This window comes from Alosa pseudoharengus, unplaced genomic scaffold (assembly GCF_046254945.1).
Source record: "Alosa pseudoharengus isolate Yale_2024_CS ecotype anadromous, Long Island Sound unplaced genomic scaffold, YU_APseudo_1.1 YU_APseudo_1.1_scf_6, whole genome shotgun sequence".
NCBI lineage: Eukaryota > Metazoa > Chordata > Actinopteri > Clupeiformes > Clupeidae > Alosa > Alosa pseudoharengus.
Genome location: NW_027468848.1, coordinates 22,275,854 through 22,303,366, shown reverse-complemented (window position 1 = coordinate 22,303,366; position 27,513 = coordinate 22,275,854). Strand labels below are relative to the sequence as shown.

General features: G+C 45.9%; 1 protein-coding gene across 1 annotated transcript in view; it reads right to left on the bottom strand.

Annotated features, from left to right (window-relative positions):
- LOC143106125 (uncharacterized) overlaps window positions 1-27,513 on the bottom strand; it is a 48,157-nt gene that overhangs the window by 17,926 nt on the left and 2,718 nt on the right. Inside the window, exons 3-5 of the mRNA XM_076270316.1 lie at window positions 24,941-25,055; window positions 14,442-14,564; window positions 8,864-9,100 (exon numbers count right to left, since the gene is read on the bottom strand). Of these exons, the coding sequence (XP_076126431.1) occupies window positions 8,864-9,100; window positions 14,442-14,564; window positions 24,941-25,055 (475 nt within the window). The remainder of the gene's footprint in view (window positions 1-8,863; window positions 9,101-14,441; window positions 14,565-24,940; window positions 25,056-27,513) is intronic.

Below are 27,513 nucleotides of genomic sequence, written 5' to 3'. Positions count from 1 at the left end.
AGACTATTTCATTCAGAAAGCAGGGTTCCCGCGGATCCTTAAATAGTCTTAAATACAACTGAATTTTCGAAAGAGAGGTATTAAATGTGCGTATGGGACCGCCAGCGAGTGCAAGAGAGCGAGTGATGTCTCAATCCAGTTTCGTGTATTTAAAAAACGCAATTGTATAAGTGACTAGGCTATTAGGCTACGGGAGGAAGTGTAGTGGTTGCAGAGTGAAGATGTTTTTCACGGGTGTGGTTAGAGTGAAAACAGTAATAATACAGTAGGCCTATGTACAAAATAATATGCCTGACGTTTTCGTGGTGTAGCTGAGGCCAGAGAGATATACAGGTAGCCTACGTGGAATGAGGAAGCCTACGGTAGAATGAGCAAGAGAAAGAAAGAGCAATAGGTTGGCCATACGTTTGAATTTAGGCCGGACATATGGATTTTAAAAGCCCTGTCCGGAGTCCGGCGCAGCCTCAAGCCGGATGCTCATTTGTTCTCCTTTTTGGAGTTGCGCTTGGCATCTAAAATCGTTGCTCGGACGCAGCATCGTTTCACAAACTATGGACGCGAAGACTGTTGGTCAAATTATGTGCAGTGTTTCGCAATTAGGAGGAAATACTTAAGTTGATCTGTTTGCATCTTTCCAGCGTGTACGTGTTGCTTGCCTAGCCTAGGGAAGAAAATATCTGTCTAAGTTATAATAGCCTACATGTAATATCTGCCAGCAGCTTGCTTGCCAGCGTTTCCCAGTAGGCTAGGCCTACTTCGCAAAAGTTGTGAACTACCGCATATTTTTTGAATGTCGGCGACTGGCTACATAAAAACGTGTGTTCATAATACGTGCGTGCTTGAGATGAAACCAGCGGTTTTCAGCAGGATCATGCGAGGAGGACCTGTCTCTTAATTCATTTAAAACAAGTCAATGGTTTTACAATGTTTCAGTCAAGCTTTGGTTGGTTTAGATACAACTGGTATGCAAAGTAATGTAAAGTAGTGGATTAACTTTAATTTGCTGTGCTGCATATTGGACAATAGATGCACATAGTAAATTATATAAAGTAGGCTTATTCAAATATGTAAATAGCTTAGTCTAACTTTGAAAAAAATATTGAAGGGAATCCAGTCCAGTGCACATGTCTTTGGCAAGTAGCCTAGGCTACTACAGACACAGGTGAAGAACAGTCAGCCTCAGCAGTAAGCACAACCAGATATGTACAGCCAGCTTCAAAAGCAAGCAGCCCAGACCCTAAAATTGGGCATTTATAGCTTTGAAGGTAATTCACACACAATTATTTTTCTTTCGCCAAAATATATTTGGTAACTTCTGTAGACATCCAAAATGGGGTGGGGGTTAAAATTAGTAGGAAAAAAAACTATTGCATAAACAGTCATATATATCTTTTTGCCGTGTTATAGTCTTAAGTTTCATTTAGATGTCTTGAAAAGGTCTTAAAAGTCTTTAAATTTGCACTTGGAAAATGTGCAGATACCCTGAGAAAGACCGTTGGTTAGCTAGCTCATTTAAAATATCCTAAACGTTTTTTGACCCAGCCTCTTAAAAAAATCGGAATCGAGAATCGCTAGGAACCGGAATCGAAATAAGAAATCGGAATTGGAATCGGAATCGTTCAAATTCAAACGATACCCAACCCTATACATGACATTACCTACGATTACACTCCGTAATATAAATATCACAACTGGTGCTGCGCAGCGCCGATAATCAGATATAAGCATACAAAGACGCTTAGAACTCACGTTAAGCCGATGGTAGCACACTGAATGCAAATGCAAGATTTGCGCGATTTGATGCAGGCAAAAGTATTGACTGTTACTAACGAAGGTTTTATAGCAATATTATAAATGTGGCGACAGAATAGCCTAGAACTTGGGTAAGCCTTGCGTTTAGTAGCCTAATTGCGGTGATAGGACTAGGCCTCAGTGTCCCGGGAATCCTTGTTGGTGTACGGTCACTAAATGTACACATAAATTATTTTATTGTAAGGCCCCCCATGAACGAAAGTCCACGAAACTTGGCATGCATTCGGAGGGTGTCATAATGATCCTACACTTTCAATTTCGTGCAGTTTTGACCATATCAGCCTAATGTTTTGCTTTTTAACTTTTAACTAGGTGGCGCTATACATGAAATAACTGGTAATGGGATAGGTTGACATGCCCCCTTAAGACCAACATACAAAAAAAAAGTGGACCTCCTAGGCCCTACGGTTCTCGAGATATTCACAGAAAACTGTCTCCGGCCACCTACAGGCCAGTTGGTGTATAGTAACATAAATTAATTTATTGTGTGGCCCCCCATGAATGGAATTCCACGAAACTTGGCATGCATTCAGAGGGTGTGATAATGATCCTACACTTCCAATTTCGTGCAGTTTTGACTATGTTAGGTCACAGATACCTGCGATTACAACACCTCATTTTTACTTTTTTGTGTTTAACTAGGTGGCGCTATACATGAAATGAGTGGTTATGGAATGGGTTAACATGGCGCTTCGCTGCGCGGCGGTCATAATAACATATTCGACCACACTGGCGGCCCGGTGCATCCCAAAAATCACATTACTCTTTCTTCCACAAAGCTGCTTCGGAAAGAAAGACTAAATTATCCAACAGCTGAAATACCCGTCGATAGAGTGCCCCCCCGTCCCCCGTCCCCTGGAGGAGGGGAAGCCCAGGATTTATAGCACGAGGGAAGATGTCAGAGTCGGCACCGAGCACACTGGGGCCGTCAGCGCAGGGAAGGGAAAAATATGACTTTATCTAGTGTCCTGGAGAGGAAGAGAGAGAGAGGGGGGGTGGGCAAGAAAAGGAGCGGATGGAGATTGCTCCAGACAGGAAACACACTGATGTTCTCACTAGCGGTGAACCTGGGAGACAGTTGTTCAGTCCGTCACAATCGAGCGCATCTGTTTTCCCCATTTGCTCCAGAGGTGGAAAAAAATACACAAAGAGAGAGAGAGAGAGAGGGGGGGGGGGGGTAGGGAAAGGGAGGGGTGGAATTGGTTCCAAACATTAACACAAAAAGTGGAGGAAAACAAGAGGAACGTTTCACGCTGATAGCCAGACAGACAAAGCAATCACAACCAATCGGAGAGAGACGTGGCTAATTTAGTCGGGGCCCTCTGCGTGATGCGTCGGCTTGCAGCGCTCATTTACATGCACGGGCACGAAAGCCCACATCGGAGCGGAGAGGGAGGACAGCTTTCCACTGGGCAGCGCACACACACACACCTCCTCCCTTGTCTGGCTGCCTAGCGATGTGTGTGTGTGTGTGTGTGTGTGTGTGTGTGTAGCGGTGGTGGTGGGGGTATTGGCAAATAAGTCACTGTAATGATCTCCAAGTAAAGCACATCCATATGTCTGTCCATTACTCCAGCAGGGATTCACCTACATGCCTGCGATCCCAATCCAAAATGTGTGCTGAGAGCTCGCACAGGGGGGATGCATCTTCTTCCACATGCAAATTGTCCCTCTGCACACAGTGGAGTAATTTTCCTCGTTCTCCCGTGTGAATTTGGAAGAGCGAAAGTACTTTTGTGCGGGAGGCGGTTAGACTGCACATCAGTGGAGTTTTTGAGCTGAAGTTTTAAGGTTGCTAATATCAGCCATCATGGTTTGCTTTTCACCACTTCTCCTATGACTGTCTGCCCACCTCCCTTTCAGTCCCCATAGCATTAAGAATTAATGTGGTCTAAAGAGTGGCACACGTGAATTAAACATCAAGGTGCTGTTAGTTCTATAATCTCCAAAGCTGAAATGGGAGGTTTGGACGACGGGTGTTAGCGAGTCCTCTGAAGATCAGAAGTGAGTATGCACAATGGACCCCCCCTCCCCCATCATTTTTGCGATGTTCAAAGCGTAAATGTAAGGCTTATTCTCGTAAGTGAAATTGCTGGGCCTGTTTGATAGCCTTCAGCACGGCCCAGTCACCGACTTGGGAAATTCATTACATATTTTCAGTGCATGGGTGATTTGAGAGAGTTCTGAGGTGTTGTATATTAATCCTCATGAGCACAAATATGGATACCCTCCCCTGGATAAAAGCCAACGTTAGATGTTAGACACATTTGGAGGTGAATTAGAGAACACTTTCAGACACCTTTACATTTCATGTCTGAAAGTGCAGATTATCATTCACCAATAGCAGCTTGTATAGCTTCAACACCCATATGCAGTGCATATCTGTGTGTGTGTGTGTGTGTATGTTTACAGATATATGTGGGAGTATGTGACCCTAAGAGTCGTACTCCGGTTCCTGTATCCCCACGTAAGCCTCCATCCATCCGCCCGTCTTCTCCCAGCTGTGTGGCGTCCCCTCACACCTGGAGTGCGCTCCTGGCCTCAGACACAGACAGCCTTCAGCATGAATCATGAGCATCAGCAGCACTACTAATGGTTTTTAGCGCTGGGGGTGAGACTGAGCTAAGTGGCAGCTTTCACATGCATGCTACTCCTCCAGCAGTGTCAGAGATATTCCACCATCCAAGCACTGCAGTGAACATGGAGGAAGGACATCTTGAACAAAGTTGTGCTTGTGTGGAGCCAGTCATTACTAAGGTAATGAGGAGACATTAAGGAGACATTAGTATGCCTAGAACAAAGAATGTTGGTTGCTGAAACAAGAAAACAAGTGAATTGTGGATTGGAGAGTTCAAAGATATGTTTGGATTGCCAGACGACTAAAAAATCCGTCAGCTACCATTAACGTCTGGAGAGTGCTGCTTTGTCTGTAGCCGGGCGGCGTTTCCTTCACCTTGCCTGGAGCGAAAATCAATCCAAATGGGGCCAAAGGAGAGCTCTCTGATTATTTTAAAAGAGGCGCTGGCTGATATTCAGTGGCTCTTAGAAACAAATCAGCCTCCAACCACCGAGAGGAAGGGGGTGTTGCAAGAATTCTTCATTTCCAAAACGAAGACCTCTCTGTGGAGAGTTGGCCCCATTAGACCCAGGAGGAGCAGATACCGAGCCACCCTCACAGGCAATGCTTTGGAGAGGAGACCAACACACAGGCAGGAGGACACAGCTGGCCCGACGCATATTTAATGGGAGAGGATTCATGATCTCTTTCTCTGACTCTAATCCTGCTGTTTTTCTGTCTCTTTTAATTAGGCGGTTGTCCTTTCTGTCTCTCCATCCTCTCTCTTTCTCTCTATCCCTCTATTCCCCCCTCTCTTTCCATCACTTCCTCTCTTACTCACTCTCTGCCTCCCTCTCTCACTCTTTCTATCCCTCCAGCTCTCTCTGTCTCTCTCTCTCTCTCTCTCTCTCTCTCTCTCTCTCCATCCCGAGAGAAATGCAGAGTGCCCACTACAAAGGGCTTTTGAATCAAACTGCAACATCTCAGGGGCCAAAACCTTCCTTTTGATCCGGCCGTGCTGCACCAGGGCTATGCAGATCAGGCGGTCTCTCACACACACACACACACACTCGCACTCACACACAATGGAGGGTGACATCTCTCGCTCACCTCACGCCTCCATTTCCTGCCGCCACATCAAACCACAGATTTTACACAAAGAGTTGGAGTGACAAGGAGGGAGAGAGCATGGAAAAAATGGAGAGAATGGAAACGAGAGAGAGAGAGAGAGAATAAACAGACAGAATACCTAATGGAAGCACACCTTTTTGAACTTCAAAACTGGGAGGATGGGGCTATTGTTGCCTCTCTGCGAGGCTTTTTGCATTTGTGGGGGGGGGGGGTGAGGTTGTTGCCTCTCTGCGAGGCTTTTTGCATTTGTGTGTGTGTGTGTGTGTGTGTGTGGGGGGGGGGGGGGGTGAGGTTGGGGGCAGGGTGGTCATGGGGAGATGAATCACCACGTGGCGCTGGGCCGCTTATGCACCGATTACCTTCCATCAGGAGGGCCACACCGCGCAAATGGCTGATAACGCTGTGTGTACACGCAGCCTAATATTAATATAAATCACAGAGTCTGCTCTGCACAGGCCCAGCAGATGGGCCGCTCTGGCTGCACCTCGCCCGATGCCCATCCGAAGCATCAGGAGCATCCATCTTGTCAGCATGTCTGTGGTGCACCACCAACACCACATTTTTAGGGATGGAGGATTGGGGGGCTCCGTTTTCCTCCCCAGCATTGTGAAGAGGAGGGGGGGGGGGTGCATGGAGAGATGTGGGGACAGTGATGGATGCCCTCCACTTCTGATGAAGTTCCTGGTATGTGCTTCTCCGCTCGAGCAGAAAAGATGGAGGGGGATGGCCTCATGTGCTGAAGTGGCCAAACACCCCCACCTCCCTCAACCACCCCCCCACTGCCTGCCCCATCCTCCCATTCCAACCAGAAGTGCCTGGTGGGGTGTGTGCTCACTCAAGGAAGCTCAGAGCTGCTCCCCTAACAGATGGGGCCTCCTCTTGGGGTGGGAGCGCCCCCAGGCCCCGCCGTAGCAGCAGAGCCAACCCCCTCACCATACCGCACCTCACCGCACCGCACCGCCTCTGCTTCTGCACGGGTCTCACCGGAACTCCGCTTCAGCGAGACCATAGACGGTCAAGCCATCCCATAGTCAGAGCATTTTTTTTGTGTTTTTTTTTGTAGATTTCTTTTAATGTTTGTACCCATTCCCAAATCAGTGAGATTGGAGCACAGACCCTCCACTCCGTCTACATGTAAATGAGTGTAGATTCAGGACGTGGCTTTGAAAAGCTGCTGATGGAGCACCTAAGAGGCGCTAACGTTTGATCTGAAAGCGGCTCTCCCTGGAGGTGGGTGTTGGCGGCGGCCGAGGGGAAGGAGAGAGGGCCGCCGTGAGCTTTAAAACCGTGTCAGATTTCATTCTCCTCCATCACATGCGGATGGCATATCATTTCAGAAGCGGATGAATAATGCACGTGGCTGGGGCCCTTAGGCCCCGAGTGGGGTTTTTGAGTGTGTGTGTGTGTGTGTGTGTGTGTGTGTGTGTGTGTGTGTGTGTGTGTGTGTGTGTGTGTGTGTGTGTGTGTAGTAGGGAGGGGGTTAACGCAGGTCTTGGCCGCTCCATCCACGGCAGAGGGGGCTGCCCCAGCAGAGGACCTCCGTGGGGAGTCAATGGAGCAGGGCACTTCCTCAACCCCCTTCCCAAACCACCGGGAGGCCAGTCAATAGTGCTGAGGAGAATGGAACGCCAGGCAGGGGGTCAGTGAACTCATATGAATAAAGGTAGAGTGTATGAAGTCAGGTTGTGTTTGTGTGTGTGTGTGTGTGTGTGTGTGTGTGTGTGTGTGTGTGTGTATGTGTGTGTAACAATGTATGTTTGTGTGATTCTGAATATACAAGAGTGTGTGTATGTATGTTTATGTGTGTATGTGTTACAAAATATATCCTCAGTGGGTGCAAGCATGTGTATGTGTATGTGTAAGTGCATATCCAAGGTGTATCCAAGCTTTGTGTGTCAGCAAGTGTGTGTGCAAGTGTAGAGAGATAAAGAGAGTGTGTATATGTCAGTGTACTCATGAGAGTTGTGTATGCCTTTTAGAATATGTAATTCTGTATGTACAAGGGGGGGGGGGGGTTCCTCTGATGGTGGCACTGATGCAGATACCCAAGCCCCTTAGCTATCAAGTAAGCATGCTGCAGTTGTTAACAGCTAAAAGCCTGCTGTGCTGGGAGGAACTGGGATCTTTATACAACACAGCTTCCGCATGCTGCAAGCTACCGCTACAAGCATCAAGATCAACAACAACTCCAAAGCAGTAACGTTACCACTGACATCAGAACGCATTTATCACTAGTGAGTGTGAGAGTGAGTGTCAGTTGAGTCAATACACACCCCCTCCACACCACAGGAATCAACATTAGCTATTTTTACGACGTGCTCATCGGCTCATTACCAAATAACAATGGAGGATTTCAGTGTGCAAATCGCAACAACAGCTTAAGTTACGGACCACATGTTCAATAGCAAACAAATGGTGAGAGAGTGTTTGTTAAAATGGAGTTGACAGGAAATTAATAATCAATGATGGAAGCCATCAATTCTAATATGTTTAGCAGCGGCGGATGGGCAAGCGCTAGCAGGCGTGGCTGGCGGGGCCTGGGGGGGGGCAGAGCCTGAAAACGAGCAGGCGTGTTTAATTGCTTTGTGTGGCGGAGTGGTGTCAATAAGCTCGCTTCGCCTTGAGGCGCCGCGCAGCCCTCATGCTGATTAATCCCCCTGATTACAAAGTGTTCCACTTTTCCAAATCCGCACAACCTTGGGGCGGCTACTAATACCTCAGAACACCTCTGTGCGGGCCGGGCACACACACACATGCACACGTTCTCACACACACACATACACACACACACACACTCATAAATACACTATACTCACACACACACACACACACACACACACGAACACACAATCACACGCAAAGGCCTTGTGGGGACTCTAAATAGTATTTGCAGCTTTCAGTGCTCTATATCCCAGAGCCAACAGAACTCTCAGTCTGTACTATGCTGGCAAGTGTCTAATCCAAGATCAGGAAGCAGAAGTCTTCCCCAGCATTTACTAATTAGCACAAATCCCGAGCCAAGTAACTGGTATAATCAGCTAACTCAGAGTATGTGTGTGGAGACATGCCGCTATTTGTAATGTAACTTTCCCAACAGAAACGTATAAACTTAATTAATAAGCTGCATTCATACAAACTCAACCATAGATGGAGAAACAGGAAAAAGAGAAAAAAGGTCAGCTAGTACACTAGAAACATTTTCACACACACACACACACACACACACACACTACCTGAAGCTTTTGGAACACAAACAACCTTTGAGAGTCCCAACCGCCCCCTCCTGAGTTCCCAGCCAGGCCAGGCAGAGGAGGGGGGGGCCCCGTGCTGAGGGGCCCGAGAGGTGGGCCGCCTGACACTCACCCATGGGGCCGTGGGGACGAGCAGTGAGAGGATGAGGAGGTCACTGCAGCAGCCGTCCACCTCGGGCACGCAGCTCGCCGCCTGGTTGAGCAGCCGCGCGTAGAGGGCCGAGGGGCCCCGCCCGGGGGGGACGAGGGGGGCCTCCGCTCCGCTGCCGGGGGCCAGGACCAGGCTCAGGGTCTGCCTGATCCCATGCAGGTGTTTGAACAGCTGGCAGAGCCGGGACTCCAGGGCACTCTACAGGAAGGGGAGGGGGGAGGGGGAGGAGGGGGGGGGAGAACAACAAGCGTCAACACTGTCAAAAGCTGAGGGGCGCTGGCACAGGTGATGGGTCAAGGGGAAAGAGGACAAAGAGAGGGAGAGAGAGAGGAAGGGAGGGAGAGAGAGAGAGGGGGAAAGAGGGAGGGAGAGAGGGAGAGATGTCCGTAGGGACCTCGCACCTGCCTGCCACAGGGAGATGACACAAGACCAGGGCCCGTCGAGACTTGCAAAGACGTTCATCATGCCCGTCAACATGACAGAGTGTGTGTGCGCGCTTCTATGTGTGTGTGTGTGAGAGTGTGTGTGTGTGTGTGTGTGTGTGTGTGTGTGTGTGTGTGTGTGTGTGTGTGTGTGTGTGTGTGTGTGTGAGGGACAAAGAAAGGTGGAGATGGAGGCTACTGGGCTGGCCTGTGGTGGGGCATGTTTTCCAAATGCCAGCAAGCAGCTCAAGGTGACAGGAACAATAAACAAAGCTGACGTGGAGAGAGAGACAGACAGAGCACTGCCATGCCAACACCAAAGATAGACACAGAGAGAGAGAGAGAGAGAGAGAGAGAGAGAGAGAGAGAGAGAGAGAGAGAGAGAGAGAGAGAGAGAGAGAGAGAGAGAGAAAGATAGACAGAGAGGGAGAGAGAGAGGCCTGGGGGCTGACACCAGCCTCCAAATATGCAAACAATGATCAAACAGCAGGACCTGTCCAAAGGCAACCACAGCCATCAGCTTCAGAGACCCACACAGACCCGGCAGATTCAGGGCCAGCAGAAGCTTTTCAGAGATTGGGGGGATAAGCAGCACTTTAAAGTTTTTGGTTTGTTTGTTTGGAGCTCATTATTATTTGCTGCATGCCATTTGAGGTCTCTACATGTTTTTATATACGTATGTGCTGGATGTCTGCATGCTTGTTGGATGTCATACCATTTCTAAAACACAAAAAATGTTTACTTGACAAAAATATCAACAATCTTAACCATTTTATGGTTTTGCATCCAGCATTTGTGAGGGGACAAACTAATAATACCCAAGTTGGCAAAGAAGATCATGTTGGATTAGATACAACGATGAAATAGCAAAAGCCTATTACATCAGCCCTCAAATAAAAACAACACCAGCATATTGTGGCAGCATCTTCCCGTCCTAAAATCTGTAGATTAAAACAACAAAATGTTTGTGATTGTGATTTCCATGTTCCGCAGAGGAACTGTTCTTCACTTCAACGATACTCTGCCGACATTTACCAATAGCTGATTTGTTCTGCTTTCTCTTGTCCTGTTTGACTGTAAACAGACAACGGCATGAAAACATCAAAAACACAACCACCCCCCCCTCCCCCCACCTTCCCATCCCTCTTCCCACTGCCCAGGCCCAGGCACCATGGGATTCATATGCTACCCATTACGACGGACTTATGACCAATTTGCAGAGCGGAGAGCGGGCAGCCAAGGGCCTGATTTAGAGTGTGCACATGGCGCTGTTAGCGTGGCTGGTATGCATTTCCAGTGTGAAATTATTCCAGATGCCAAGCCTCACCTCCACGCTCACCATATCTAACAGCCTTGTAAGTGCTAGCAGGTTTACACCGGCATGCCAGCAGCTCAGCAGCTCAGCCTGGGCAAAGGTGGACACAAACACATGCTTATTTACGGTCGAGGGGGGTCAGGCCTGTGTACGCAACAAGTGTATGAATTTAAACCAACTAATCTCATTATGACTCACCTTAACAGGGTGCATTTTTTTTTTGTTTTCTATGAATGCAGTACCATGGTCTCGCATGTCATTTTCACATTTGGACTCAACAGCATAAAGAGACGGGTGGATGAGAGCGTGCAGGGGCTGTGGTGTAAGTCAGTTTGGTAAGAGGTCACTGCCTGTTGGATTCCGTGGAGCAGATTTCTGATGGCTAATTTCACTCTGTTTTTTTCCGCTTGAAGACACAGTAGGAAGTACAAACCCAGTGGACTTCAAAACTAAACGTCAACAACAATAAAACAGCTTTTCTTATCCTTTTCTCAGTTTTTTCTCTCTCTCTCTCTCTTTCACTCTGAGTCAAGGTCCACCATGACCAATCCCAGATAAAGCCAGGAAAAGGAAAGATTGCAAGTGTCCATCTCTATGAGGCCAAGCCTAGTCTTCCTAATGCCAGAGAGAAGGGATAGTGCTCTCAGACAACATCCATGTAGGTGAAGGGTGAGGCCAAAAAAAGAGAGAGAGAGAGAGAGAGAGAGAGAGAGAGAATGTGGTGGGGGGAGAAAGAGAGAGGGAGGGAGGGAGGGGGGCTCTCACAGGGCCTTCAAGAAGCATGGAAGAGTCATCACGCCAAAATCAAGCCTCTCCATCGACATGTGTTTCCCATCTGCGCCCGCCATCCAAAATCATCACTGTCTGCTTTCAACGTTTTATTTCTTTTTGCACAAATATGATCCTTTATATCGCGGCTGTGCCACATCTGATTTAGCAGCTTCCAAAAAGAACGTTTTTAAGATCACTGGACGATACGAAAATCGCTGGAAGCAGAATAAACTAAAACTTTTCTATTGCAGCCATATTACCACTATCAAGAAAATGTGACAAGGACATAAAATCTTTTACAGAAAAGCCAAGGCCCAGATCCTTCATATCTTATTTTAATAGACTCTGACCTGATGATGAGATAATGCACATATTAAATGCACATACCAGTATATATTAGCTACTTAAGTTAAACATTTCTTTTTTTTCTTTTTTTCTATTTTTTCACTTCAGAGAAAAAATTAAGCAAATAACTGAATGTTATCTCTCCTTTCCTGCATCCCTTTCATAGTCAATCATATTAACGGATTAACATGATCAACAGATATACACATTTCCATAAAGGTTATGAAAATGGACTGTCAATTGTATTGTATATAATGGAACAGTATCAATAGAACCAATGTTGCCAGCCTTCAATTCCCAACCTCTGGGAATGAGAGCAAACAGACTCTACCCACCCCCTGGCCTCTCTTAAGATTACTCTCCTGGCTCAAATTAAAGGAATTAAATATTAAATAGTTCATTACCATATCTCCCCAAGCTTATTTGAAAGAAATCAACCACCCCCATGGCTCATGATAACATATACATATTTTCATATACCATTGGGTCCATAGAGGTATTCATTTTTCCAGTCAGTGGAGAAAAAATCAAGAACACACCAAAATGTTTCCATTTCATGATGAAATATAGGACAACATTTACATAGGTGGAATGCAAGGGACTTCTGTTCGCCTTTTCTCTTTCTCCATGCTCCACCATCAACCATTCATATTCCCAGGATTCAATTTGACTGCACATCATCCCTATGTCTCCAGGGAGGCTGATGTGGGGAGAATCCACTTTAAATTTAAATTGCCCGACGGACTGAGGACCGATGTTGTTGTTTTCCGTGGGGGTAGAATGAGGCCAGGCTGGTGTGAAAATGGAAAATGAACTGGATGGGGGCTGAGCTGTGCTGAGATTAAACATTTCTTCATGCCCGACAAAGCGTGCAGGGGGAGACCAGAGGTTGACACGTGTGACAAACAATTATTCAGTTGCCATCGGAGAAGAACGCTCAGGATTTAACCTCTTCTACATTAACATAGAGGCCGATTATGCCCCCCCCCCCCCCCCCCCCCCACACACACACACCCTATCCCCCAAACTACAAAATAGCTGTGTTAAAACGTCTAAATATGGAAAGACCAGTTAAGGATGTATCAGAATGACCTGCTGGTTGTTGATACTTTTATTATGTCTTCATAAGTGAAGCTGAGCACAAAACGAAAATACAATGCAGCACATTGCATTGTTGTATTGTACTTCAACTACCTTAAACAGACAATACAACAGACGCAACATACATAAAAACAAGACTTATACTGTAAGGATTATGTTAGGAGATAGTATTTTACGCCCCGAAAGATGCTCAGCCAACAAATCATACTTAGAGCAGTTAAGAAAGCAAACAGCTGGTAGCAGGTAGACTTGGGGGGGCACTGAAAACTCTTTGCTGGGGCTTAAGGGAAGGTTCAGCACTCCCTTGAAATTTTGGCAGCCTTCAAGTTACTCCCAAAAGCCTAAAGCTTTCTACCCAAGAATAAAGTGCTTTAGGGTAGACTTCGCCATGGGAGACTAGAAGACGCCTAGTCCCTGAGAATATGCAATTGCATTTTTAAGAGCGAACACACAGCTTTCAGGGGATGTCTGATGCGTGGTCATGTATTATTAGTGAAGGCAATCGCAATTTGTGTTCTAGCATAAAATCATTTTGCAGGCGAATATTGCTGCAAGGACAATCCTAATTAACATTTTGAGGGAGAAACTAGTCAAGCAGATTGTAATAATTGCTGTGCCAATTAAGGACATATGCGGAGAGGCAAATCACATCTTCTACAAATGGAATCAACTGTGTTACATTTTCTACATATTACTCCCAAAAGGCACGAGTGAGGCTTTAGCAATGACACTGAAGTACATGTTGTTCTGTCAGATAATCCCCCATGACATACTATTAGCAATGTAACAAGAATCATCTGAAACAGTTGAGGCCTCAAAGAATATGCTTGTATGATTGCATTTTTAGAAAACATCAATGAATTCTTGATAATGGGATCTAAAACTGGTCATATGTTGGAAGGTTGCTGAGATCATGTGTGCACACAGCACAAATACCTTATTGTCTGCCCTTTAACCTGATTACTCCATTCTCTGCATGTGTGAGTGTCTAAGCACAATAAGAGGCTCAGGAATCAGTCTTTTTTCTCCAACCAGACAGATTTCTAAAATGTTGAGCATGTAAGGTGCAGTCAAACATTAGAATCTAAAATGGTCATAAGATATTGTCTCATAAGATAGTATCCCACATCGTACATACTACTGGCAATAATCAGGGGTGCGTTTCCCAAAAGCATAGTTGCTAACTATGATGCATCTTCCGTGGTAGCGTCAATCTGAGTTGACAATATTTCAGTCACACATTACAGATATGTTAATGATACAGAAATGTTAACGATACAGAAATACGGTGTTGTTATTCTGTCGTATTTCGGTCACATTTTTTCAGTCTTTCAAAACTGTTATTGTCCTTTCTGTGTAATGGCCATCGCTAGACCTTATACTGGTGTTGGATGGATTCAGCCATCAATCACACCCATACTCATTAAAGATAAAGCAGAACCGTTTACTCATTCTAGGATCTGATCATCAGTGTAGGCCTACATGGACGGTGACAGATTGGGCACTACAGTGTACATAGATAACACTCTGACAGCACAGAACTTTCAGCGGCCCCCCAAAACTGTGTTTGATGAACCAGACTTACCACTCGCTGAAGGTTTAAGTTATTTGTCTTGCCATAGCAGAGATCAAGCAGGGTCACAGGCTGCTTGACCAGGTTTGACTTAGTCAGCACCCAGGGCATGGAGAGGTCTTCCACCGTGGTTGCCTACAAAACACAGAGCAGAAGATTACATTCCACAACCTCCCAGCCACCCCGACCCCCCCCCCCCCCCCAACACACACAACCTGAACCTCACTAAGCATACGCTGGGGAACATCAAAGCAGCAGCAGGAATCTTTGTGCTTTTTCTTTTCTTTTTTGCTTCAGACATTAGAAAAGCTAAAGATACTCAAAGACAAATCCACTCAGATGAGATAGCGAGTCTGAAGAAGACGTACATCACAGATTTGGACAGAAATCTCTGTGATTTCGGAAACCACCAAATCTGGTTAAGTGGCACTATAGGAAGGCTGTAGATCGCAGATACTGTAAGCAGGCTCTATTAGATGATAATAACACTCAGGTATTCTGAGAAGAGTGATGTTGTAAAGGGGGCAGAGACTAGAGACTGAATTAGCATACAGTAGCACTGATAATACCAGGAGGATTAAGCTTAGTATTGCCCCATAGATAATCTTTTGGCATTATAAAGAAAAAAAAGGGCTAAAGAGAGAGCTAAAGAGCTAAATAGAAACGTTTATTTAATTAGTGATTTGGCACAGGCAGAAACGGGAAAGCAGTGGTGCTTTCTGAAAAATCTGAAACAAAAATAGTTAGCTTTCAATAGAATTTCATTCCTTCTCATCAGCCCCCATCTCAAGTTGGGTCAAAGGCTAAATGTGAGTGTTTCTCTTGAAACACTCACATTTAGAGCACTTGAATGTTAGAGGTTAACAGACTATTGTGTGTCCTACTTCTGCTACAATCTCCTGACTTATATTTGTGGATTTCTTGAAGAGAAATTCTACGCCTACCAGTCCATCTGTCCACACAAAGCCTAGAGCTCCCCATAATATACTGTATATCCACCGCACTCAGTCAAACAGACAGAGAGAGAGAGAGAGTGAGAGAGAACCTGTGTAGATTTCTCTGAGGAATACCTGATATTAAAACCTAATAAAGGAGTCTAGCCTCCTTCCCCTCTCTGTTGACCTCAAATCACAATGCCATGAAGCACAAAATAAAAAGTAACCCACCGAATTTCCCAATATAGTTTTCCCAGGAAATGTTAAGATGTTTATAACCTCTCCACCTCTATCTTTTTTTTTTATTCACAGTGAGCAATACAGGTCAGGGCTTTCAGGAACTGTTCTGGGAGATTAATTTTGCCGTTCATCACTGTATGTGTTCAAACTATGGTGGCTGCACAATAAAACTCATATTCTGAGGTCTGGAAAACGGTCTTTGTTTAATACCGGTAAGGCTAAACAATGAGACAAAAATGTGTTTATCTGAAACATGTTGCAGCTCCTTCTGTAATCTAAAGCTATATTAAATATGCATGTGTGCTCAACTTGCAGGAGGAATTTCAAACCGCAAGTCCTAAGATTTGTTCAGCTTAATAGATTCAACTATTGTGAAATATCTCATCTGTTGATATTAATGCAGACCTCAGGAGACAACATACATACAAAGACACAAATACACACACACACACACACACACACACACACACCATCAGTATTCCACCTGCAAAGTCGGAAGATTCCTTCCAGACAGTGCTGAATTATGAGTACGGCATCCTCACATTTTAAAATGCGAAACCATTCCCCTTTCCTTTTTTTTAACTTCGATGGGTAGACTGGTTTACGGGCTTGTTATTTTTGAAAGGAATGCACTCTGGCTGTCTGCATGGGCACTGTAATGAGCAGGAAATATTCACCACGGCGCAAAACGTACACTGATGACGCCTCGGGTAAGCAACATTCTTTCCTGTGCCAGAGACATATAAATCTCTGACGCGCTGAGCAATCTCCATCGACTCATCTTCATGACACCACCAAAAAAAAAGAAAAAACAGGCCGATCGCAGCTGTCTGAACAAAGCCTCGGTTAGCTGCTGGGGCCACAAAACGCAGACACATTTTCCATGATTGGACTGACTATGAGCCTGAAGCAAAATGCTTGGGAAGCGCACGAAGACACTGACAAAAGTTTGGCGCTTTAGTATGCAAGACATGGTTTGTGCATCTCAAAATTCAGGACTCGAAACGCCTTTCAGACCAAGTGAAAGCTTTCTATGGCTGATGGAACTTTCTGGAAGAGCTAACCCGGATCGAGGGTCAACTGTCCTGCTAGATTATACAAAGCTGACAAATTCACCACGAAGCAGCCACAATGGGGCTGCCTTTTGTGTTTTGCATAAAAAGCAGCATAAGCGCTTTGTTCGAAGAAGCAACCAACACAAGTCACCAAAAAGACGATGCTGAAAACAACTATCTGCAGATGACCTAAAAATGTCATCACACAAAATATTATTTATAGGAGGAAAGAGTGGTGTTGTTTTCTTCCCCTGGAATAGGTCATGTCACAAAACTGATGCAAAAGTACCCCAGCGATTTCCAACTAAGAATGTGACACAATGTTTCAGGATTATGCAAACACAACCCCACTAACTCCATCAGTTGTCGTTCGCTTCCAATAGAGCATCTGGGCGGCGCTGCGCTCCCCTCTCTCTAAACAAGGGCGGGATTCATAGTAAACATCTCCGCTCCTAATCCGCCCCGTACAGGCCTGCGGTGCGCGTCTCAGGCAGTCACGGACCCACATTCCACGAATGTCTGAGCCAAACCGCAGTGACACAGCCGTAAACATGCAAATGCGCTCTGCCTTAGTTCGCACCACAACCCCCCCTATACACACACACAGACACACGCACACGCACACGCACGCACACACACACACACACACACACACACACACACACACACACACACACACACACACACACACACACACACACACACACACACACACACACACACACACACACACACACACACACACACACACACACACACACACACACACACACACACACACACACACACACACGCTTTACCTCAAGTTAAATGTTTGCGTGTTTGCCATTTTTAGGACCCGACTTGTTTTTCTGTGTATGCCCCACAGCCCACACTGGCAGAGAAAATTCCGCGAGCAAACTGGTGAATGGAATAGTCCTGAGGCAATACAAGAGGGCTTACAAACAACCACAGATGCATACAAGCACAGCAGCATATGCTGTTGTGACATACAACATTGTCTTTTTACACGTTATGGCGAATAAAATGTTAATATGAGAAGACTGATTGTGCTTGCTCTGGCCCTGCTTGGGCGACGCTAGTCTCTCACGGAGTGTTTGACTAATGCAGCCGAGCAGATGTGTGAGGCGGGTGGGGGAAGATTCATCAGGGCAAAAAATTGCAAATGATTGAATCATACAGGGCCTCGGAGAGCTCAGGCCCCAACGCCGAGGAGGAAAACATCGTCTGAGAACATCGCCTGTCTGCAGCGACTCTCAGGCCAACGAGACGAAAACATGAGTGACGGAGGTTCCCTCTCTCCCGTTGCCCCAGTGGTGCGTTTTTGTCATTTTTTTGGCTTGGTGGTAGGTCCCCAGCTACCAGTTTTTGTGACAGGTGTTCATAGTGTCTCTCTCTCTCTCTCTCTCTCTCTCTCTCTCTCTCTCTCTCCCTCTCTCCCTCTCTCTCTCACAGGTGCAGACGTCTGCCCCGGGGCCTTCGGTGACAGATGACGGGTGGATGGGTACGGAAGCGTTCCCCTTACACGCCCGTATGCCAAAGCCAAACCAGCCATCTGCTAGATTCCTCTGATCTGTGCTGAAGCAGTTCCCTGTTGGTGAGAACCCCCCCACCCTCCACCTCCTCTGCCCATCCCGTTCCTCCCTCCCCAGCCTCTCTCTGTTCCCTCCAGGCTTCTGTGGCGGCCATCGAGCTTTCAATCAGCCTTCAGAGGGATGGCAGAGAAGCTGGTGGCTTTTGAGGCCACCTGGCTGTAGCCACCATGGGCCACTGAGAAAGCCCCACAGAAACAGAAACTACGTGTAGGTAAAATCAGGGTAGGTGGCAATGCTGCAACAATTAATTGATTAATTAGTTGTCCATAATTGTTTTGGTAGTAGCTTTATTTGTTTGTGCCATTTTGTCAGGAATTTTGCAGCTTCTTAAACTCAAATATTTTCAGCTTTACTGCTTGGCTTACTCCTCTATGATGGTAAACCAAATATATTTAATGTGTGGACAAAACAAGGCATCTGGGGACATCAAAGAAATAACTGGGATAATCATTTAAATGAGAGAAAAAAATCAACAGATTATTCAACAGAAAATAATTCTTAGTTGCAGCCCTGGTTGGTAGTAAAAAAGAGAAAGAAATCAATGTAGGTCATATTAGTCACTCAAATTTCGTGATGTGTCCAGGTACATACAAAACTCCCACGTTCTATAACATCCCCGCAAACACCAACACAAATGCAGATGTGCACAGGGATTTTCCAGACAAGAGCATTTTATTACAAGGGGGAGCAACACCAAAGCCAGCCATTTCACCACAAGAAGAAAGCATTCAAGTTTAATGCACCACCTTTCAAACTCCCCATAAATAATAAATGCATTTCTCACTCCCTCTCACATGCCAAAGTATTGATACATGTTAGGGAGACTTGCATATATGCATTGTTGGGCAGGACTGTGTCTGGCATTGGGAGAAATTAAGGATCTACTATCTGCTGAATCAACTCAAACATCAGTTTGTACGACCAGCACATTAAATAGAGGAAATGGGAGTCCATAGAGGACAATAACTGTGTTGACTGCGTGCCAGGACCTTCAGCCTGCAACACTCAGGAGAATACATGTGCAAAAGCATAAGCCACAAACACCATTTGAGAGCCTTCACGATCATTACCCATTTAGAAATATTACTAATACAGGGGGGTTTTCCGATGGAGCTTAGGCCCTGTACATTATTCAAAAACCAACATAGGCCTAGGCTCAAAAGGATTATGGATGTCTACAATGCTTACATTAAGAGCTCAGTATTAATGTAAAATATAAAGAAACGCTAAATAAAACAACATGAATAAGACTTTAAGGTCCACATCATAGGGTTAGACAATACAATTTGAATTTCAAGACAAGTGCTGTAATGGAGCCTGCCTGGAGTAACCTTTGAGGAGGAAAAAAAAAAAAGATTGTTTTTGAAATTCAAATGCAACCCTATCTGCGTGGGGCACAGGAAAAGCCTTCAGCTCCAAATGAAAGTATTTCAATAAAACGCACAAAAAGAAATATGTGTTTTATGTTGCAAAGCAAATGTAACCAATACCCTCAAAGCAAAAAGAGCAACAGCACGGCCATACAGTGGACAGCTGTCCTTGCAGCACCCTGACAGGCAGTGGAGAGGGAGAGAGAGAAAGAGAGAGGGAGGGGGGATGGAGAGAGGGAGAGAGAGAGAGAGAGAGAGAGAGGGAGAAAGAGAGAGAGAGAGGGAAGGAGAGGCAGAGAAGATGAGTGACCTCTCAAGCCAGAGAGCAAATTGGGTTTGATATACGCTCCTGACATTCCCTAAACTAATAACCCAGGATGGCGAGCACAGTAATTACTGTGATCCATGTGCCAGGGCCGCTGCGTGGAGCGACTGCGGGGGCCGGAATCCGCTCTGGTACGGGAGGAGCACGAGCAGCCACCACCCCCGCCCCCACCCACCGCCACCACCCACTGATCACTTCCTGACATGAGGGCCATTGGAGAACAGTGGTCACTGCCAGCAATTTACTTTCCTTCGCTGGGCCCTGCGCCGGGGTCACAGCCTTATCACAAGAAGGCATTTCTCTGAGACGATGGATGGCGGCTCGGGGAGGAGTCGTCGTCTGCACAGCGCGCACAAGCACAAGCACACACACACAAACACACACACACACACAAACAAACGCACCACACAAACAAGCACACCACACATACACACACACACACAATTCTTTGCCTATTCTTTGCTTATTTCACAAATTCACAAATAAGTTGAGTTTAAAATATATCTTTCTTTGACAAATTCGAAGAAAAAACAAAACCAAACAAAACACTCTGTCCCAAATGGTCTAGCATCTTCAGCTAGCGCGGCCTGACTCTCAGTAGGCCCGGTGCAGTGGGACGCAGAAGAATGTTCCCCCGAGCATGACGGAACATCTCAGCGCCTTGAACTCTCCCGACCCCTCGAGAGACAAACAAACCTGGTGTGACTTGCGCGTCCGTCCAGTGAACTGTTTGAACTAGATAATCATTTCTGCATTTGCAAGAATGAGGCTATTATCTGGCGATCTCTCCTTCCCCATCTGTTTGAGTTTCAGCGACGGACCCTCCTCCCACAAACCACACGGCTGTAATGGTGCTGGTTAGTGAAAGAACAAAAGGCTCCAGATAGATAGTCTGATTCCCACTGCTGCATGGGAGAACATGGCGCAGAATGACACTTCAGACAAGCCTTTTTCTTTTTTGTATGATGTTAAATGGTGGGTAAGACTTTTTCTAATGCCACAGAAAACATGTGAGCTCACTGTGCATTCATTTTGTCTCAGGCATAAGAAAGGCATGTTGTGAATTTTCCATGCTTATTTTCGGTTCGACATCTGTGTGTGATATTTACGAAAAAGACTAGCTATTTCTTCCCTCACGGCCGATGGCTCAGTTAAAGCAGCAGGAACGTGGGAAGTGACTGCTGGGAGAGCTGTCATGAAAATATGACCGCGTCTCCAAGAAGAGAAATCACTGATGGGAAATAACACAACAAAAATTCAGCGGCTGATTGCATTAGTTAAACATTTAACATGGGATAACCCCGCGCTGAGGCGAGAGCATCTTGAATTTCACACTCGCTGAAGCAAGATCAATGATAGGCAGAGTGCTAATGGCAGGGCTTTCGCTTTATAAAAAAAAGAGAGAGAGAGTTTTTCATTTGCGCCTGATACAAATCTGTGGTCTTCTCGAGGCAGTGTGTGACTTTAACAAGCCGTAAAATTAATCTGATGAAATCCAGATGGGGGAGATGAGGGGAGCAGCCACAACCCCACAGAAAGCCTGACACCAAATATGGACCGAAGCGAGGCAATATGAAACAGATTTCGTCCCAATCCCACCGGCATGTGGAGTGCACTGGTCTTCGTGGCATTAAAAAAACATGCATTAACCCCCCCGTGACAAAGTGTCAGTTATGAAAACCACATCCTTCGGAAAAACCATTCATATTAGTCTTGTTCTCTGTCATAGTGCTAGTAAACAACGAGGCTTTTTTTTAATGCCCACTCCTCCTGCACCTGCTTAACAACAGCTTGTTTGCCAAAGAGAGGCAGCCCCACTAAAGCAGAATATGGAGGAGTTACTCTACGTTTCCAAATGGATTTCATACTGGAATTAGAGCAGTTTGAGGAGGACAAGAAGAAAAGGTGATGCAACAGATTCCCACCAGCTGTTTTCGCAGTGCAAAGTGCGCTGCCAAATTAAGGATTCTCATGTCGACATGAAATCTGTTTTAAACCATGTCGGTGCGTGGCGCCAAGAGCAAGGCACGCCAGCTCTCTAGCGCTTTCTATTCTTCATTTCTCTTCTATTCTTCGTCTTTAGTTGCATTCTTCTTCTTCTTCTGTTTCACTGAGGCACTGAGCATATTTTACTGGGCGAAACACACAGCAGTCTGGCTGTAAATTATTGCTGACAGAATTTTTCCGGGAAGTTTGTCCCTCTTTCGACTCATCAAGGGGCTTTCAAAACAACACGGAGGAGAAAAATTACGCTTTAATTAAATTGACTTCATTAACTAGCACACTATGGGGTGCTGACAGAGCCTGACATTAATGAAAGCATGTAAAAGAACTATCAGCATAATTGTTTTCAAGATCATGATGGGGCTTTGAAAATTTAATTACAGCCAAAATACATTACTCTATGAGGGCTGGAAGTGTGTCATTGCCTCTGTTTCTGTGGATGGAAACCCCCATCATTCACAAAGTCAAAGCCTCATTGTGTGGCTTGATGGGCAATTTTCTAAATTGTAGATGTTGTCATAATTACAGCAAGTGCCAATATTACCCATCTGATTTCTAGAGCCACCACCTCTCAAAACGTGGACTTTAAAATAACCAGCACAAGCATGATTGCCTGGGTGTGGAAGAACCAGACATTTTGGAAAATAATACTTGATCCTGAAGTCATCTCTTATCTTCAATCTCCAAATGATGTTTGTATTGTGTTTGATGTGTAGATTTGACAATTATGGCAATTATAGACAAGAGACCATTATGTCCACTCTTCAATCTGGTTAACATTAGTGACTGCCCAGATGTGTCAACAAAGGGCAAAAACGAATTTTCTGCTGTACAGTATATACCACTGTTGCTATTCTGCTTTGTTTTAAAATAACAAAGAATAACAATCATAAGAACGTAAATAAAACAACATACCATTTGGTTCTAAAAGTACAAAAACTATTAACATGGGAGAACTAGGCTTAATGGAAACTGGGACAGCCTACTTTTAGTTGATAAGTGTTATCATCCAAAACAATGTCAAAACAACGTCAATCAGTGCAATTTTGAACTGAGTAGCATATACCATGGCCTTTCAGCCTTCAATGCATAGCCGCATCAACAATGTCAGAGACTCCATTCTTCTTGATGTAAGCATTGCAGCATCGAAATGAGTTTGAAGACATTATTTTAAGATAAAATAACTACATAGTGTTGCTTTAAAAGGAGAAATATGGCGATTCCCATAGATCTATGACGTCTGGTTTGGACAGCACCTTCACAGCACCTTCCAAGTTCTCAAAACCGAACCTACTTAGGACAGATCAGTTCCCCATGGGGAACACCATGCTACTGCCCACATGTGTTCTGAGACGTGTGAATGAGATTTGTCAGCTAGTCTGCTCGAGTAAGACACCCAGAGGCGTGGTTAAGACAGACAGAGCTCACTGCGGCCCGCTACAAATGAAAGGGTAGACGGCTATGACGCATTCCCATTAAGAGCCAGCCGATCCATCACACAGATTTCTCTCTCGTTTCTGAGCTCAACCCTCTCAGCTAAGCCCAACAAACACACACACACACACACACACACACACACACACACACACACACACACACACACACACACACACACACACACACACACACACACAACAAAGAAAATGAAAGAAATGAAAGAAGAGAAATGAAATCTCAGGATAAGAGACACATTTTGCTGTAGCAAACATGGAGGGGGAGGGATTACACATCTCCCAATGATTCCATTACCCCCCCCCCCACACACACACACACACATACACATACACACACACACGCGCACACACACACACTTTCTATGACACGTTCACAAAATCCTTTTCATCTATTTATCTCTGACGTGCGCACAGTGATAAAGCATGTAATAACACCTGGTCTATTAGTTAACAGGACTTTCTATCATTGTGGCATGTTATTATCCGACTACTGAGGGTGTTACATCACCACTGGGGGGGGGGGGGGGGTGCTCAACATGGGCACACAGTACAGGGGTGTGTGTGGGGGGGGGGGGGATCTGCCCTCCATGGCCATGGAGAAGATGAACAGACACCAGGCAGTCAGGCTGGGAGAGGACAAATCTTTGTGTCAGAACGACATTACTGCCAAGTGCACAGGAAATCCATACACGGTGCTGAGGGAGGTGATGAGCCTTTGTTCCCTGACCTGCTTCAGGACGGAGTGTGCTGGTGGTGGTGGAGGGGTGTTGGGGGGAGTTAGGGGTTGCTTGAGGGATGGCAGGAAGCAAGTGGCACAGTCGCTCACAGGCTTGTTTCTGCTCAGTCATTCACTCTTTATTCAAACTTACGTACATAAATATTGCATAGGCTGCTGTTCCCCAACACACAGTATTAAGCCCCTCAATCTCCATGCAAGACCATGTTAAAGACAGGAGGGAGGTGAGAAAGGAACAGGGTGATTAAAGGAGGACTACTGAATGCAGTCTTCCACAGGAAGGGATTTCATTTTACACCAGCGCTTTCCCAGTACCCAAGGAAACATATTCAGACATTTTGTGGCTTGGGATCATTGGTTTGTTCTGTGATTTTCAGTGAATACTTGGCAATAGAGACATTGAGAGAGAGAGGCTCTCTAAGTTCATTTAATTCACACAATAATCTAAAAGCTTCCAAGGGAAATGTCTCCACCTGAGAGAGGTGAACATGGTATGAATGTAGCCTGATAAGGCACCAAGCACAAAGAACAGATATGGGGCACAACAGTGTAATATGAATACCTCAAGATTATGGCATGGAATGTAAAAAACAAACTCATTCTGTGCAGACTTGATAGACAGTACTCAAAGAGTATCCCATGATATGTGGTGTTAGCCAATAAACTACGCAGACTAACTACAGACGCAACTATACATATTGCCTTCCTACTATGTAAAGCGACCTTGGGTTTGAGAAAGGCACTACATAAAATAAACATATTATTGTTATTATTATTATTCTAATGGCAATGATTACCTTGACTTTCCTATGTAGCTTCTGTCTGACATCTGCACACCTCTCAAGCAGCTGGGTGAGCTCAGACTGTTGGATACACACCTCAGGGCCAGGGGACTCCGAGCACAGCAGCAATCTATGGGACAGAAAAGAGACGTTGGTGCTCTTCTGCCTACCTGAACAGACACACACACACACACACACACACACACACACACACACACACACACACACACACACACACACACACACACACACACACACACACACACACACACACACACATTTATTCAAGGCAGGAGTTGGCGAACAACATTAGATGCCTCTGTAACTGAAACCACCTGACACATTTAGGCGTTGACCAGCGAGAGGGTTCAACCCCGGTTCGTTTCTCCGGCGTGTCACGGAGTCAACACTTTAATGTGAAACAGTAGGCCGGGCCGATGCGATTGCGGGGTGTAACAAAATGAAATTATGTCGGAGCAAAGTGCTGTAATCCCGGTGATTATTGGATCAGACTGCACAATAACGGCCACTTAAGGGCCTGCCCGCCTGAAAGGATTACCGACACCCTATCGGCCCCGCTCATCGCCGGCGGACGGGCCCTGGGGCCCCCGCGGACGAGCTCGGGAGGCGCTGAGAGGCTCACCGCTCGCTTGAGCCGCTCCACAGAGCGAGGGGGAGAGGGCCTGGAGTTCCTCGGAGCTCTGGCTCCTGTCACGTCCGGCTGCCTTTAACGCCACTGACACAGAGCAGGTACGGCCGCTTCCCAGCAAGCGCGGACGGGGAAGCCAACATGGCCGCCCGGTCCACCATATCCATGTGGGTATTAGTGGATCTCGCTGAGGCAGAGGGGCCGAATGATCGGACAGGATAAGGGAGGCAACTTCGCATTTACAGAGACGCAGAGGGGATTACAGGCGCCCTGATGGCTTTATTCAGCTCTAGATCATCTACAGAGATAAATAGTTTTTACTTTAAAGGAAGTTGAAGAGTTATTAATGACATCTCCTTCCTCCTTCCCAGTAATACCAGAGACTTTCTTTTTTTAAAGTATATTTTTTGGGCTTTTTTGCCTTTATTTGGTAAGGACAGTGAAGAGTGACAGGAAGTAAGTGGGAGAGAGAGATGAGGTGGGAATCGGGAAATGACCGCAGGTCGGATTCGAACCGGGGTCCCCGCGGGCACTCAGACCCGTACATGGTACGGGCGCTGCAGCCTGCTGCGCCACAGCACCCCCATACCAGAGACTTTCTAATGAGGAAACAGCACTCATAGACAGCATTCATAGATGTATGGGGTTAGTTTGCAACTCCAATATGGCAGTTGTATATCCCGCCCCTTCCTGTAATGTAAGTAACGCAAGAATTCAAATTTTTTGTAAGTAACACATTTTTTGCGTTATTTTAGTGATTTGGGGGGGGGGGGGGGGGGGGTATTTTTAATTCAGATTTATGAACAGATTCAGCTGATGTAATTTTTATGTCAATACGACCTTACGTATGCCTCCCCATTCATTTGAACAGGAAAATAGCTCCCCGAAATAACTGCCCGAAGACGCCGAGTGCCTGTGTTATTTGGTAAGGACAGTGAAGAGTGACAGGAAGTAAGTGGGAGAGAGAGATGAGGTGGGAATCGGGAAATGACCGCAGGTCGGATTCGAACCGGGGTCCCCGCGGGCACTCAGACCCGTACATGGTACGGGCGCTGCAGCCTGCTGCGCCACAGCACCCCCATAGCAGAGACTTTCTAATGAGGAAACAGCACTCATAGACAGCATTCATAGATGTATGGGGTTAGTTTGCAACTCCAATATGGCAGTTGTATATCCCGCCCCTTCCTGTAATGTAAGTAACGCAAGAATTCAAATTTTTTGTAAGTAACACATTTTTTGCGTTATTTTAGTGATTTGGGGGGGGGGGGGGGGGGGGGTATTTTTAATTCAGATTTATGAACAGATTCAGCTGATGTAATTTTTATGTCAATACGACCTTACGTATGCCTCCCCATTCATTTGAACAGGAAAATAGCTCCCCGAAATAACTGCCCGAAGACGCCGAGTGCCTGTGTTATTTGGTAAGGACAGTGAAGAGTGACAGGAAGTAAGTGGGAGAGAGAGATGAGGTGGGAATCGGGAAATGACCGCAGGTCGGATTCGAACCGGGGTCCCCGCGGGCACTCAGACCCGTACATGGTACGGGCGCTGCAGCCTGCTGCGCCACAGCACCCCCATAGCAGAGACTTTCTAATGAGGAAACAGCACTCATAGACAGCATTCATAGATGTATGGGGTTAGTTTGCAACTCCAATATGGCAGTTGTATATCCCGCCCCTTCCTGTAATGTAAGTAACGCAAGAATTCAATTTTTTTGTAAGTAACAAATTTTTTGCGTTATTTTAGTGATTTGGGGGGGGGGGGGTATTTTTAATTCAGATTTATGAACAGATTCAGCTGATGTAATTTTTATGTCAATACGACCTTACGTATGCCTCCCCATTCATTTGAACAGGAAAATAGCTCCCCGAAATAACTGCCCGAAGACGCCGAGTGGGGGGACTTGCCTACAAGGACTTTGGTAATACTCAGTATTTTA